At 34.7% G+C, this 15,698-nt stretch overlaps 1 protein-coding gene across 4 annotated transcripts; it reads left to right on the top strand.

The window, feature by feature from the left end:
• The first annotated feature begins 654 nt into the window (after nt 1–654).
• On the top strand, nt 655–14,204 carry LOC136816925 (disks large-associated protein 1-like). Of its 4 annotated transcripts, none has more exons than XM_067073261.1 (5): nt 655–777; nt 11,770–12,011; nt 12,875–12,966; nt 13,108–13,278; nt 13,622–14,204. In XM_067073261.1, the coding sequence occupies exons 1-5, from the start codon at nt 749–751 to the stop codon at nt 14,051–14,053; spliced, it is 966 nt and encodes a 321-aa protein (XP_066929362.1). In that variant the 5' UTR covers nt 655–748; the 3' UTR covers nt 14,054–14,204. The 4 variants fall into 4 exon arrangements, with proteins under 4 accessions (XP_066929362.1, XP_066929363.1, XP_066929364.1 ...); XM_067073262.1 differs by lacking the exon at nt 655–777 and adding an exon at nt 2,743–2,990; XM_067073263.1 differs by lacking the exon at nt 655–777 and adding an exon at nt 3,269–3,389.
• Nucleotides 14,205–15,698: the final 1,494 nt, after the last annotated feature.

The following is a 15,698-nucleotide window of genomic DNA, read 5'->3' as shown; positions in this document are numbered from 1 at the left end:
TCACAGACAAACTTTTAAGGTGAGTACCAATAATCTTCCAATTATCTTAAAAACTACTGGTTCATCCGACTAAACCAACTAATTTTATTTTATCAAATTTTGTAAAATTTTGGTCTTTTTGTAGATATCATATAGTGTTTTCACTTTTGTTCCATATTTCCTTGACGTCGTGAGCTAAGAGAAAGTGAAATGATAAAGGTATAATCTGATGGGAGCAAAACGAATTACAGCAGAAACATTTATCTCCAATTATTTCTACAATGTCGAGATAACAAATTGATTCATTGAAAGCTTCCAAAAGTAAAATACAAACATTTTCGGTTTGACATCTTGTCAGCTTGTGATCAGAATTAAAAGGCTCAAAATATTTCATGACAAATTCACTCTAACCAGGAAGTTGCAGTAAAGATATTTTCTGAAAAAGGAGACAGCTCTCCCCGCTAGTGTGTTGCAATTTTTTTTGATACCTCGTAAGAAATGTGACGATATTTTGATGATGAGTAATTTTCACGCTGAAATGACATTACTCTTTAAAACGTAATCATAACAAGCTTTGTAAGATTGCACACATTCAGTGCCTAGAGAGAGGAATAAAATGTAAGAAAACCACAAAGGTTGCAATATCATCACTTCATTCTTGTTAACACAAACATTGTTTCTTCAGGCCCAACCAACGCTCACATAAATATCTCATCCAGTCAAGACCTTGTTCACATCATCGAAGGCTACAGTCACACTCGTGGTAAAGATGGCGTGCTTGCTTTATAATCCATACAGGTTTGTTGATATCCTCATAATGTTTCTCTTGTTTAAATTTTTACTGATTTTGGCAAAGACGTAGTCAAGACCATGTGGTCGTTAAGATCTGCAAAGCATTATATGATAGTTTTGAAGTGCTCTATTACGGACTTAGAATCGCTAAAACTCTCAGTGCGGTAGCAACATTTAATATTTTTAATTGGGGGCAAGGGTCCTTCATGCTTTAATATTACTGGACGGTTGTGATACAGGGATGTCTCCTTTAAACATGAAGGCTCTTGAGAACCTACTCATCTTTATTCTGCTTTTAAAGATAAGCAAAAAGGGAAAGCTACCACAAAGCTATCAAATACTTATTCCAAATGAAAAGAAGATTTTCGCAACGGTTAATTAACTTCATGTTTTTCTTCCCTCTCGAGTTATTGTTTGCAAATTTCTTTTCCTTCCCACAAACTATCATTGAAAGTGATATGCTTGGAGAAGGGCAGGTGGAAAAGGGAGAGGGAGTGGAAGTGACTAATCTTGAAAAGAAGACTTCTTCACATTTTCATGTTTTACATCTTTAGAAATCAAAAGTCGTTGTTTCGTTTTTTCAATTGATGATTAGTGTAGGCAGCCCTGTCTCAGTTTGTAGTGTTTCAGGTGAAGAACTATTTTATGTGGAGGGGAAGATGGAGGGTGCCGGAGGGTGCCTCTGAAGGTTTTGATCATTCGTTGCTTTTAAGGGATCAATGTTATATGTGATGGTTCTATCTGGAATAGTTTTCTAAAGTAGCTCATTTCTTTCTTGCTTGTATTATGATTTTCAGTGTAATGTTTTGTCACAGTTTTGATTCACTTCGTTGAAAGCCTGAGTGGAAATATAAGAGTAAGCAGTCCCATTGAAGCAAGAGTCCTTTAAAGCAAGAGAGAGAAAGCAGACTAGGTCATCAAAGTTATTAGATAGCATTGGGTTTTGATTACATGCTTACATTGAGTCTGCGACCACAAGAAACAAAAATACTGCCTCCTTACCATCTCCATCCGTTCTAAGTCTCCTCCATTTCGATATATGGAAAATGTTTTGGATCAAAATACTTGAGATTGTTTTGATGAAAAGAGAGAGGATAGTGGAGTCAGCTTGAATGTCATTATAATAAACATTTCGGTCATGAAAGTCAAGCTGTGATGGTAAATAACTTCCTAATTGCATAAATCTCGTTTTGTTTTGGATTCCCCAACATAAGATTGAACTCCATCGCTATGCGTCACAAGCTTCGAAGACTTTCTATAGGTTTAATGTCACGGACGATGTTAAGCAGCTTTTACTGTTTATGCTTTTCGCGAGCTCAGTAGAATGACAAACTAGACTATTAAAAAAGCCACCTTTGACCCGCCTATGACGCTTCTGCAGATCGCTATTTCTAAACTAAACTCGCCGCTTTTCCCCGATTATTATATATTGATTGAACTGGTCATTTTGCATATCCCATTTGTTGTAAACTATTCAGTCGGTCCGAACAGCCTCCCAATGAACCACTTTTGAATTTCATTCAATCAATCAAGATTATTCAGATAAATTTGATGACGTATTGGTTGTGACCTTGCATAAAAAAAAAGTTCGAAAACAAAATTTGCAGAAATTAAAAACAAATATATTATTTACCCGTGATAAATAAAACTTTTGTTTCATCGCAAAGATATTTCTTTAGACCCATTTACAGCTCAACTACTTTTTAAAAAAAACACCCAAAAGAGATGAATGGGGGATTAAGCATTTTCAAATAAGTTTGTTATCTCGAGAAGAGATGGTGAAGCTTCGATAGATCGCATAATGAGAGGATTAAGGGTTGACAAGCCGTTATTAAGAAATTAGTTTTCGTTCGTAAGGTAAATACTTTGGAAGCTCCACGAGAGAGATCTCAAAGTTACGTGTTAGTTATCAAATCAAATAGTGAATAGAAAAATTCTCCTTTCAAAGAATTTGGCTGAGAGCTGTACTTTTCTTTAATCGGAGACGAATACAAATTTTTTGATTTAAATCATATGGTTTTGATTGAATAGTGAATCAAGTTATTGCATGTCCTGTGCATTGAATCGATTCATATTACAAACTACAGGGGTGTATATTTGATAATTTCATACAGGAATAGAATAAAGTCGATTACGAAAGATTTTTTTCATATCGAGAGCGTGGTGGTCGTAAGAAGAGCGTGTTTCGTTGTAAAGAAAGTTTGCGAAAATGGCGTCTGGTAAGTTTACGAATTTACTAACTTTCAAAGTGAATTTCTTTACTTATAAGATGCTCTCTAAAAGATATCTAGACATTTAAAAAAATTTCTGGATGACTAATTCAAAGGTTTAGAGACATCAGAATGAAAAAATAGTCATCATTTTCCCGCCCGAAACAAAAAGGAAAATTTTTATCAGTTTCTTTAATCGCCCCGAAAAAACCGTTCCCCTCTCTTCACCCATTACGTCATGTAAAAGGTACCATTTTGGAAAAGTCGATAGTGATTATTTACTTCGCGAACGAGCGAGGAATGTAATAATTGATCAACAAAAAAATCATCAAGGAAAGGCGTTTGTGTTATGGGGCTGAACTTTTTTTGAAAAAAGTAGTATTTTTATCATCATTTTTGAACAGAAAGGTATTGATTATTAACTTTTAATCGTGACTTTGTGTTTTGCTCGTCATGTTAGATACTACAGCTGATTTCAAATCCAGTATTTTTACTATAGAAGTGCTAAAAAGTTTGATTTAGTAGGTGTGAATTTTCAGTGTATTTTTATATGCTTTTTTCTGGGCATTAGATTTATGTTTTAGCTAAGAGAGCCTTAGTATTCAAAACAAACTTTTCACTGTATGCAAGTAGAATTTTGTACTTGAAAAAGTCCTGAAAAGATTGTGAATGTTTTCTTCCCACCACGCTGAAGCTCTAAGGGATGGGTGAAAACATACAATCTGACAAATATGCAATCTCTAAATTGTAAAGACCGCGTTCGTCTAAAACACTGACTGGGAGGAATGACAACAAAAGTTGCGTGATTGTATTTATGAATAGACCTTTTTTCAAAGAGGCCACCCTGTTGAATAATTGTGTAGTCCAGCAGAAAAACAATGATAAAACCATGCCTAATTATTACAATATGCATGATACAGTAATTAGCATGGCTCTATCATTGTTTTTATGGCTGGAGTACATAATTATTGCACAGGACGTCCTCTTTGAAAAAAGGTTCTATAGGGCGCCGTATCAGTTTTTGACTTTCTGGCGTACAACAAGATTCTTGTTGTAAAATTTTCTGTGAGGGACTATTTTCCCCAGATGTATAATTTTCAAGCGCCTTTAGAGGTTTACCGTGTGCGTAAGAAAATTATGAACAGCTATCAGATTAAAGTTTAGACGACCCACGGCATGGCCTGAACATGTTCCGGCCTGTTCGGACCAAGAATCTTGTAGTGCGCCAGAAAGTCAAAAACTGATACGGCGCCATATTCATAAACACAAAAAAGTATTATTGAATCAGCCCGAACTGATTTTTATTTACCTTTCCTGGTTTATCATCATCCATTGTTAAATATTTTCATTAGACAAATTCAAAGTTCCAAATACCGTGAGTGGTCCCAAATCTGACAGCCCTGCCTAAATCCGATGGGGATTAAATAAAAGATGAAGATACAAAATAAAATAAAAACAAACCTTTCGCTGTGATGCAATGACGATACCAAAGTGTCAACTAAACTGAGAAATTTGATACACTGAACCAATTGAACCAAATAACAATAATTGCTTCTCATACAAAACATAATTCTTATTACAAAATTGTTAACGTTTTAAACACAAATAAAAGATTCAGAATAATTAGACGTAATTAAATTATTTTTACAACTCACACTTCTTTGATCACATTAATTGACATCTTGGCATTATAGTAATCTTGTTAAGTGTTTCATTTCAAGAGCTCTTGCAATAGTTTATTGTTCAACTTGGAGAGGGAATGTTTGTAAACATATAATTTTTTTCCAAAGCAGTTATTTGGGGGGTCGGATTTAGGCAGGGCTGTCAGATTTAGGACCACTCACGGTACCAGTTCGATTCACAAAGTTGTACAAAAAACGATCCAGAAAAATTCTGCTTTGAATAGGAGAAGACCATGAGAAAAGGGAACGGTATAAAAAATAAAAAGAAGACCATATTATGTAAGATTCAAATCATTCTTTTTAATAATTTTCCTAACTTAATTGGAAAATAGATATGATTAACTTTTATATTTGAACAATATACCGGGTGCGCCACAAAAAAGTTTCTCTCTTTGAAACTAATTTTTTCGAAATCTAAAAATTTTAAAAGAACCATTCCCATTTCATTGAAAAAAAGAAAGATAAACTTAAATTTTGATGGGTCACTTATTAAATTCGATTTATTAGATCAAAAGTTATGCTCAATTGAATGAAAAAGTTACTTTCAGAAAGTGCTCGAAATCGTTAAAAATCGACCTATCAAATTTTTATTTTAAAATTGGCAATCACAATAGCCTTTACATGATTAAGAGGATTTTTCATTAACTAAACACATAAATTTTGAAACTGAAGGGTCGAGAGGGTTTAAAATCTTTAAGAAAATCACTTTAATTTACTTTTACCGAAATTTTCCTCATATTTTTGGTTCTAGACTGGATAAAGTCTATGTAAGGCTGGATGTACCTCGAAACCCGTATTTGATGTATTTTCAAGAATTTTACCAGATTTTTTGGCCTTTTTCGATGAATTTTCTTCATTTCATTGAAATTCAACCTTCCTTTATATAACAAAAGGTCATTTAGACAGCTAATTATCATCTTTAATGACTGAAACGAAAATACTGATTTATCATGTAATGATGCTTCTGTTTGACTTGATAGGTCGATTTTTAACGTTTTTCAACACCTTTCGAAAGTAACTTTTCTATTCAATTGAACATAACTTTTGATTTACTGAATCGAATTTAATAAATGATCCATCAAAATTTAAGTCTAATTTTCTTCTTTCCAATGAAATAGAAATGGTTCTTTTAAAATTTTTAGATTTCGAGAAAATTAGTTTTAAAGAGAGAAACTTTTTTGTGGCGCACCCGGTATATTTGAATAAAGATGAAGATTTTTAAATTTGTTTGCTAAAATAAGGAATTTAAAATATAAATATTGGGTCCTGAAATTACACGCGCAATCGTAGCAAGTTTTTGAAAATCTGGCCCGAACATGGTCCGAAACTGCGCATGCCCGCGCGGGCCATTTTTAAAAAGTATTAATCAAGAGGCCCGAACATGTTCGGGCCATGCCGTGGGTCGTAAGTTTAGTGGCTAGGACTTGGTTCGAAAATTTTCAGAGTATGTTCAGGCTATACTGTAGGGTCCATGCATAAAGTATGCTGATTATTATTCATAATAATTGTCATAAAACTTAAATTATATAACATAATTCTAAAACAATGGCTTAATCTTTTCTTGCTTATTGTTTACCACGGTAAATTTATGCAACAAAAAAGAAATAAGTAAGCAATGGAATGTTTTAGTGGCACTTCGGTCACGTGAATAAAAACACGCGTATAATGTTGAACCCGACTGTGGACTGGCCGAAAATGCAATTACGTAAATTATTGTGAAAGTGAACGCTTCAAGACGAATATTTGGGAAATCAAAAAGACAACTTTTGTGAGCATGTTGAGTTTTGTTTATATGGCACTTTATGATGGACTGATTATGAGAAAGAATTTTCTTTCAGAAAACAATTCCGCTATAATGATTCAAGTTATGAAAAAGAATGAGAGAATACAGAAGGTGAATGCACGTGGTTTTCACTTTCTTATAATCTTTAATTTAAATTGAAAAGAGAAAGGTATCATTATTATTATTATTATTATGATGTATACAAGCTCACAGGCCCGAGGTGGACCTCTACGAACCGATTTCTAATTACAATATTAATATGTCAAGTATCTTAGTTGGTGTTTTTCCCACGCTTTGTTTAGGCTTTCTTTAAACAATTTGATTGAGGTCGACTCGATGACAAATCGCGGTAGTGCATTCCATGTTGGGATCGATCTATAGTAGAAAGATTTCGTCTGAGCCCCACGAAAACCATCATCAGCAAAGTTTGGAACAAATTCATGATCATGGAATCTGGTTGGACGGGATTTTTTAACAAACTTGTTCCGAGTTGTCTGTGGGTCGTAAAAATGAATATGCTTATATATTTGCACCATATCACTGAAAAGCCTTCTGAACTCAAGAGATGGAAGCTTGAGTCTTTTTAAACGTTCTTCGTAGTGGAGATTACGATATTGAGGAATCAGTCTTGTCGCCCGTCTTTGAACACCTTCAATCAAGTTTATACTACGACGTAATTTTGGCTGCCATACTGATTGTGCATATTCCAAGTGAGGTCTGACAAAGGTGGTGTACAGAGTACAAAGTGCCGAAGGACTCAAGTCGTTAAAACTTCTTTTGATAACTCCAAGGATTGAATTTGCTTTGTTAACCTGTTTGGATATATGCTCCTCGAAAGTTAGTTCCGAATCGATCAAGATGCCGAGGTCTTTTTCTTCAAAAACATGTTCAAGTTCATTACCTCCAAGCTGGTATCTGTGTGCATGCTTGATGTTGGCGAATTTACCTATTGTTAAGACATGACATTTATCAGGATGGAACGTGAGTAACCAATCCTGAGACCACTTTTCCATTTCATCGATATCTCTTTGTACAACGATAGAGTCTTCTACCGAATCTATAGTCTTCACTATTTTCGTGTCATCAGCAAAGAGAAATGCATCCGAAACTACTTTGTCTGGCAAATCATTGATGTAAATGACAAATAGCAGAGGTCCAAGTACACTTCCTTGAGGAATCCCACTTACGACAGGGTTAGTTGTTGATTTGGCTGAGTTGACTTTGACCAGCTGCTTGCGATCTGACAAAAACGATGTTATCCAGTTTAGTAGACTTCCACCTACCCCGTAACATTCCAGTTTTTTCTTTAACCTCCTGTGAGGGACGGTGTCAAACGCTTTTGCAAAATCAAAATAGATGCAATCGACAACTTTGCCTTCTGCCATCGTTTCACAACATTGGTCAATGTAGTAAAGAAGTTGAGTGACTGTTGATCGCTTACCAATAAAACCGTACTGTTTTTCAGATAAAAGATTTTCTTCCACAAGATGATCCATAATTGCATCATTTTGCATACTATAGATGTTAAACTGACTGGACGGTAGTTTATGGCTAGGTTGTGAGCACCCTTGTTCTTGTAGATTGGCGTGACATGCGCCATCTTCCAGTCCTCAGGTAATACGCTATCTTCTAATGTTTTGTTCATGATTATCTTCAGCGGTTCTGCAACGAAGTCAACTAGTTCCTTCAGCATCAACGGATGAATCTCATCTGGTCCAAATGATTTGCTGGGGTCAAGCTGCTTGATCTGTCTTGTTATTGTTTCTAGAGAAATTTCAGGGATATCGATTATCGTATCTGTTCTTTTATCAAATGAAGGTAATTGTCCGTTTGGCTCATTCGTTAATACACCACAAAATTGCTTTTGTAGGATATTTGCCTTTTCTATGTCTTCATGCTTCAATGATTCTTTGTTGTCCTCCGACTCCAGAAGAGATGCAACTCGGCTTGTCGACTTCAATTGATTTCTTACATGCGACCAAAATCGCTTCGGGTTGTTCTTTGCCGATCTGCTAATTTCTCGTTCATGGTTTCTACGCGTGCGTCTCATTATACTGTTGACTCGGTTTCGCGCCGAAACATATTTTGCTCTATTGAACTCCTTGTCAGCATCCGAAGAATTAATCCACTTCCTATGTAGGCGATCTTTTATCCTGATTTCATTTCGAATATCTTCCCCTATCGGAATATTTCCTTTTTTCTTCCAGAAGGAATTTCCAACTTCTTTTAGCGGGACGAATCGGCTCTTTAGATCGTTTAGATCAGTTTTGAACTGTTCCCAGAGCTCACATACTGTCTTTCCGTTTGATGTCGCGATAAAGTCTTGCGTCCAATTAGCCGCTCGAAGAAAGCGTCGTGGTATCATGGTATAATCAGGAACGCACCTGAAAGCTTCTTTAAATATAATTTGTATAATCTTACATAAATTATATATTTTTAAATAATTGAGTTTCAGCGAATGAAAGTTTATAAATTGCCTAAATATTTTCTCATGATTAGCATTAACTATGCATGAATTAATATATTCTATGCACGGATTGCGAATCGTGCATCGTATATTGTAAATCGTTAGATCGTGCATCTTAAATTACACCAACCCGTCTAGAAGGACTATTTTTCAAAAATTTCTCCTGTTGGCGCAAACCATGGTGGCCCCTCCTTAGACACTAAACCATGGCCCTACCACTTTCAAAGTGAAAATGCCCCATCTTGATTGAACTATGATAAAAAATGAAATTTTTTGATGTTTTACTTTTTTGCACCAAAATCTTCAAAATGAAAATGTTTATTATTGTAAATTTTTTTTTCTATTTAAGGATTTTTTGCAGAACTTGATAATCAAACTCTTGCATTAATATCCTGCTTTCTTCCAGAGGGTCGCAATCGATAAGTAACCAATAGATAATCGATTGATTAAATATTGATTACAATAGATAATGAATAGATGATTAAAAGTCTAAAAAATTAATTATTGATTAGGATTGGAAGTGTTCATACTCATTTCGGAACATTTCGGAGCAAGCAGAGCACGCTCTGATAGAAATAGTGGATTCGAGACTGTTTTGATCTGTTTTGCTTTGTAACATCTTCTTTTTTGACATTTCCAATTTTGACGTTCACACAGTGTTGCGAAACGGAACGTAGCATGTGAACATGATCTAAGTCCTACGTGTTGATTTTTGGCATCTAAATTTGTCAGATACAATCGATAGATATTCGATAGATAAAAATCGATAATTAGCGAACGTCTGTAAAAATTGTGAGTATCGATTATCTATAGATTATCAATTGTAATTGATATTTAATCAATCGATCGACTGTGATCGATAATTCATTTTATTACAACCCGTTGATTTCTTCAGAGAATTGAAGGCAAGAAAAAGTCTACGCATGCCTTATGATTACGGTTTGAAACAAATAAATGGTCTTTTGAAGGGTGACACACACTGAAAGGCCTTTACTATTTGAAAAGAAGGGTTGTGTGAATCTCATTGGTGGAAAATTTGATAAACAGTCCGCAAAGGACCAATGTAACCACTTCTGTTTTTATTGCAGGGATCACTTGTCAATACTTATCAGTATTGTTTTTTACTGCAAAGGGAAAAATAAGAGAAGTGAAACTAATCTAATTTCTTATCCTGATATGGGCAGTCCAGATCAAACTTCTATATCAGGATTAGAAACTAGGCTAGTCTTATCGTGTTTCTTCACGGACTGTTGATCAAATTTCCATCAATGAGATTGCCCATTTCACACAATCCTTCTTTTGGCACCCATGGCTTCTCAGTGCCTTGCATGGCAGGCGACTGTAAAATCCCACCCTTCATAATATTTGTTTCAATCCCACCCTTCATAATATTTGTTTCAATCCGTAATCTTATTCAAGGCATAGGTTTTTTCATCTGTAATTTTCTGGCAAAAGTGGGAATTTAATGAGAAACTTAGGTCACTATAATAATAGACGTATTTTCTATTTGGTTGAGTTTCAGGAGGCTTTGAGGCCTATTTTCACAACTATAGACACTTTCAATGAGTGCCCCATCAGCACCTTGGACTGTTAAGCTTCAATTCCCCTCCCTCTTATTCTTATCGGCAATTTTTTTTTCAAAAGAAATTCTTGCCTTTAAATATCAAAATAAAAATGTTCTTTAGCCCACCTTGTCAACTTGTTCATCTCCCCTTTCTACAGAATTGTCTGTGTATACCAAGTCAAAGCGTTATGAAAGGTCATGTTGTTGTAATCAGCTTCCGGACCAGTGAAAGACAAAGATATTTTCCAAATGTTACAATGAAAATATATTCAAGTCTCAATACTTTTACCTTTTTTCTCTGCATTCAGCTGGACCCCTTCCTTCTCAATGCTGATAAAAGATTCAATAGTTTTTTGTCTAGGGCCCCTTAGCTTCAAAAATACTTGATGATTTACTTGCAAGCAAATGTTTTGCCACTCAGACTTTCTGAAGAGCCATATTCTTTAAAAACAAAGCAGTTTTGGGCAATTTTCTCAATATGAAATTTAGTTCTGGAATGGGCCATCCCTGAATAGGGAAATTACCACGCTTACCAGAAGTATCTAACCCTGTGCTCTCAACACGACTATACACGAGCTTGGTGTATAGACGACAATAATACTCAAACTACACGGGAGGACATACATATTCTTTGCAGGTGTTGAACCTATGAGTATCATCACCACACCACATGTAATGCCTAGCACACTCCCCATACTCTTTTATCAGAGTATTTGGTTAAAAAATACTGAATAACTCAGTCTAAATTTTTGGTCCAAAAATTGATAATGGGGGCTTGATTTGCAAAGGGTCAATGACTTTGGAGAGAAACTATTCATCTCAAGTTGCCATCTTACATATTGGTTTCACTATACCTGTGGGAGATTTTGACACCTTTTGAAACAGTGTACTGATCTACAGACTCGCTGAATTTCTTGTTTTTATCTGATTGTATAGAATTTATACTTCAAGGATGTTGAATTAGTAATTTGTTTGGGTTGAGTTTTTAGAGCGTTTTTTTTTGCTTGCAAGTAATAAGTTCGAAAATTATTCATAGAAAGTTCGATAAAGTAGCAATGCAAACGAAAGACAGAATGTTTCAAGAAAGGCAGAAGTACAAACTATCAGGTTGGATTATAAAGTTTTTAAGTTCAATAGAAATTTAGTGTAAGTCGACCTTTCCTAATCTGTTTCAAGTCAAATATCAGTTTTCGAGCTGTTTTGTTTAACCTTGCAAATTACTGATCAACCCTTTGTAAGAGTTTGTATCTGAATAAACGTATTTTATAAACTCGTTTGTTTTTTTCTTTTAGCAACATCGATTACGATTCGTTTCTCCTTGAAATGGAGCAATCTTATGTGAAATTGAAGATCGCCGAAAAAGAAGAAAAATTACGCAGAGACCGAGAAAAGAAAACAATGAAGCCAGTCAACGGGACCGCTCAAAAAGATGGGAAATATTTCCTTGTCAGATTAGAAATGGAGGTAGAAAAAATCAACAGCCTAATAAACTCAACTGAGAAAGATTCGAGGCTGGCACAGCTTCCTGATGAAGGTTTGTAATTCTCTTTTATTTTTTTTGCAAGCATCATTATGATTTTGTTTGATTAGTAATGACTTTTAAAACATGAGCAATCACATTTCATTTTATGATGATTAATATTTTCTTTTCCTAAATAAACGGTTAGAGATTTTTCTCTTTTTCATGTCAAACTTTCACCTCTGTGGCTCGCGAGCTTCACAAATCTTGCTTTTGATTTAACAAAGTTGTTAATATTTGATGAACAACGAACAGTGAGCTATTGGAAGTTTGAAATAACATGTAAACTTGTTTTCATTCTCCAATAGTGATTCATTCAGCTTTTCAAAAATAGGTTTTGATTGATAAATAACCAGAATAGATTCATATAAATCATTTACATCCAGGTGCCCTTTTGGTCTGCTGCTCACATTTTCGAATCAAAGCAATAGAATCTATTTTTCGATTCATACAGATGTTTCTATACCGACAGGTGTCTGATATGTAATCACCGTTAGAAGCATGTTGCTCTTTTAGCTTATTTGGTTTTCATTATAATTTCGATATTTTTTAAGGTCACTTAAAAATATTTCCAGTAAAAAATCAACCCTTCTTTTATGCCTGTGTGAAAATTGTATTCAAGACATTTCCTTATAAAGCCTCGTCGTTGCTAAATTATCCGGTATGTATATTGAAATCTGCATTTCCGCTGCTTAAAATGGTAATTGATCCCACTATAATCAGTTACTAATTAATTCAATTTGAATCAGGGGGATTACACTATAATTACAACAATTTATTGATCCAATTAGAATAACTTTTTATCCCCCTATCGTAAAGCATGCTTTTAGTCTCATTATCGAAAAGTTATTTTAAGTGACCATTCTGACTCTTTTTAGCATCTGGTAAAATTCGGAATGCCGTTGGAAAAGCACATTTACTACTCAACAAACGATTCAAACAGTTCCGAGAATTATGCAGGGATAATATTGTAAGTCTTATATAGTTCACGATGATTTGATTTTAGGCCTCTTTGAAAATAAGGCTCTCGGTAGTTAGGTCATTTTTGAATTAAGGCAGAGAATTCTCTAATCTATGTATGAAACATCAAATTCTTCAATGTCTTTTTCAGGAAAATGACCCTGACAAGAAAGAAACGAAGTCTTCAGACCTTCAAGGTTATTGGGACATGATGTATATACAAATCGAAGATGTTCACGCGCTCTTCAACGATATCGACAAATTGCGCGCCAACAATTGGCTTGTTACGGAAGATGCAACGGACGGATATCTCAAACCTCAGGTGAGAATGAAATGCTTTCTGTTTTGATTTCTTGGTTCTCATTTCTTGTTTTTTCACATCTAACAACAAGCAATTTCTTAGAGCTTTAGTTATTTCTTCTTGTTTACAAATTTTCTTCTCAATTGTTCTTTTAGAATTATTTAGGAAGCTTTTTTGACAAAGTTTACACAAGAAAACAAATGTTAAAATCTACTTAGATATGACAATCAGCTGACAATGAAACCGAGCCCTCGTTGAACCTTTTTTCAATCTTAGATGAAATAAACACGTTTGTGTTGTCTCAACAAACAGTTGATTCTAATCGCATTACTAATCACATTTTCCCGATATTATTTTATCTCAGGATGACACGAAGAAAGGAAGCTCCTCTACCCCAAAAGGCAAACGCAAATCCACCGGAAAATCACCGAGGACAAAAACAAAGACGATAGATGACGAAAAAGTCAAACGAGAGGCGCGCTCTAGGTTAGCGGCCGCGCGGAAACAAGCCAAATTACGCGCACAGCAAGAAGCGACCGCTAGCAATGGAGGTTCACCGGATGACGGTTCACCAGATGAAGGTTCACCGGATTCGTCTATAAACGGCTCACTGAATGGATCATGGACAGCTGATAAAAATGAAGAAGCAGCAAATTCTTCTTTGAACACTTCTCTTAATTCTTCCTCCAATTCTTCTTCCGTGGAACTTTTGAGTAATGGAGTCGATTCGCTTGACATCGCTGCTGAGTCGAGGCCTGTTCTAAAGCCTAACATTGAGGTCAATAGCGTTGCATAGCCATATTGTTTTGACTCAAACCCTGTTGTTGACGTAATTATGAAATGATGACCCATATTGTTTATTTAATTTTGATAGTCCCTCACATAAAAAAATTGCATTCAAATTAAAAGGAAAAATTTTTTAATATTATTTTCGGTGTTTTTTTTTTTTAATAAAGTTTTTTCGTTGTTTTATGTTTACCTCACATACATAACGTTATTTTAATGAATCTCAGTATTTTTTAAATTACTATTATTATTGTTAGTATTTTAAGCAATTATCGGACGGTGTCGGACAAAGGTACAGTAGAATGGACCTTTGACTTCGTTTGAGTAAGGTATCGCAATGGTTGGCTTCCATACTACCTCGTATCATTAGTAATTCTTTGATTAACTTGACTGATGAGTTATCAATCGATTGCTCCGGTATGGATGAGCTATTTCCAAATTTTGGACATCGACATTTTCAGCCTTTAACCTTGTCACAAAATATTCTTCTTGTTAGTATCTTGGGCTTTTGGGTCAAGCTGGAGTTTTTACAAGTTCTTTGACTCTGTTGGTCATTAAATGTTGAGACAAACGATTTTATTACTTTCTAAAGAACGTGTCACTCCTATTGTTTAAAAATAACCAATCAGTTAAGCATCTTGTAAAAACTCCAGCCCATCCCGGGCTTTTGTTTACTTTTTTCCAGATTGTTTTTCTGTTTGACTTTTCACTTTTCTCTTGAGTATCCCATCAAAGAGTTGCCCAGAAAAACAAACTTAAACAGTCTCTTATTTAAAAAAATATATTTTGGGACGCAATTTTTGAAGTTTGGTCAAGATATTTTCATTGTTTTTACCTCTATGTTTTATTGTTGATCTTTATTGTATATACCTTTTTATTACAATGATGTTTTAAGTTTTTATACAAGTCTAATTTCTCTATTTTTCGTTTTGTTGATGTAAATCTGTCGTGAAGGATGTGTTTTCGAGAGAGGCGGAATCTCAGTTTGCATTATGAAAAGCTTGAACCACAAAGATTTTTCTTTTTGACATGCACTGTAAATTGAAACAAATTTAGTAAACTTTCCTAATCTAAAAACCATTTTTTTGAAACGACATAAGATTTACGACATTTTTTTATATATCATGTTCTCTGTGTATAGTCTGGAATTGTTGATACCGTCAAATAAAATAAAGAAAATTTCAATCAAAGTCCAAATGATGAATTCAATTTCCCTCCATATGAAATATTTTCTTTTTACATCCATTCCCTAACGGAGTTCATTTTCTTGGTGTACCTGTGACCCCCTTTACCTCCTCGCTATAAATGAGATGTTCTGAATACCAACCGGTGTACAACACTCTAAAAGTGAAATCTGCTTATAAATTTAGAATGTTTCCCTTTCATCCATTTTTTATGTATCGCTTCTACAGGTTAAATTTCTTACAGCAAGAAGCGTTATTCTAAACCACCATATATTGAGTGACACGACCTAGGAAACAAAAAATGAAAGAGGATTCGGGTTACATAGATAAATGGAGTGCTTCAAATACCAACCGATTTACTTAACTCTCCCGAGAAAAATTGCGTTCTAGTTTTGTTTTGAATGTCGCTTTGTGATTACCCGTAATTATATGTAACCGGACTTTTTTATCGGAAAACCCGTAATAGACAAA

The sequence above is a fragment of the Clytia hemisphaerica genome, unplaced genomic scaffold (assembly GCF_902728285.1).
Source record: "Clytia hemisphaerica strain Z4C2 unplaced genomic scaffold, Clytia hemisphaerica genome assembly, whole genome shotgun sequence".
NCBI classification, from domain to species: domain Eukaryota; kingdom Metazoa; phylum Cnidaria; class Hydrozoa; order Leptothecata; family Clytiidae; genus Clytia; species Clytia hemisphaerica.
This window is presented reverse-complemented; position numbering and strand designations above follow the sequence as displayed.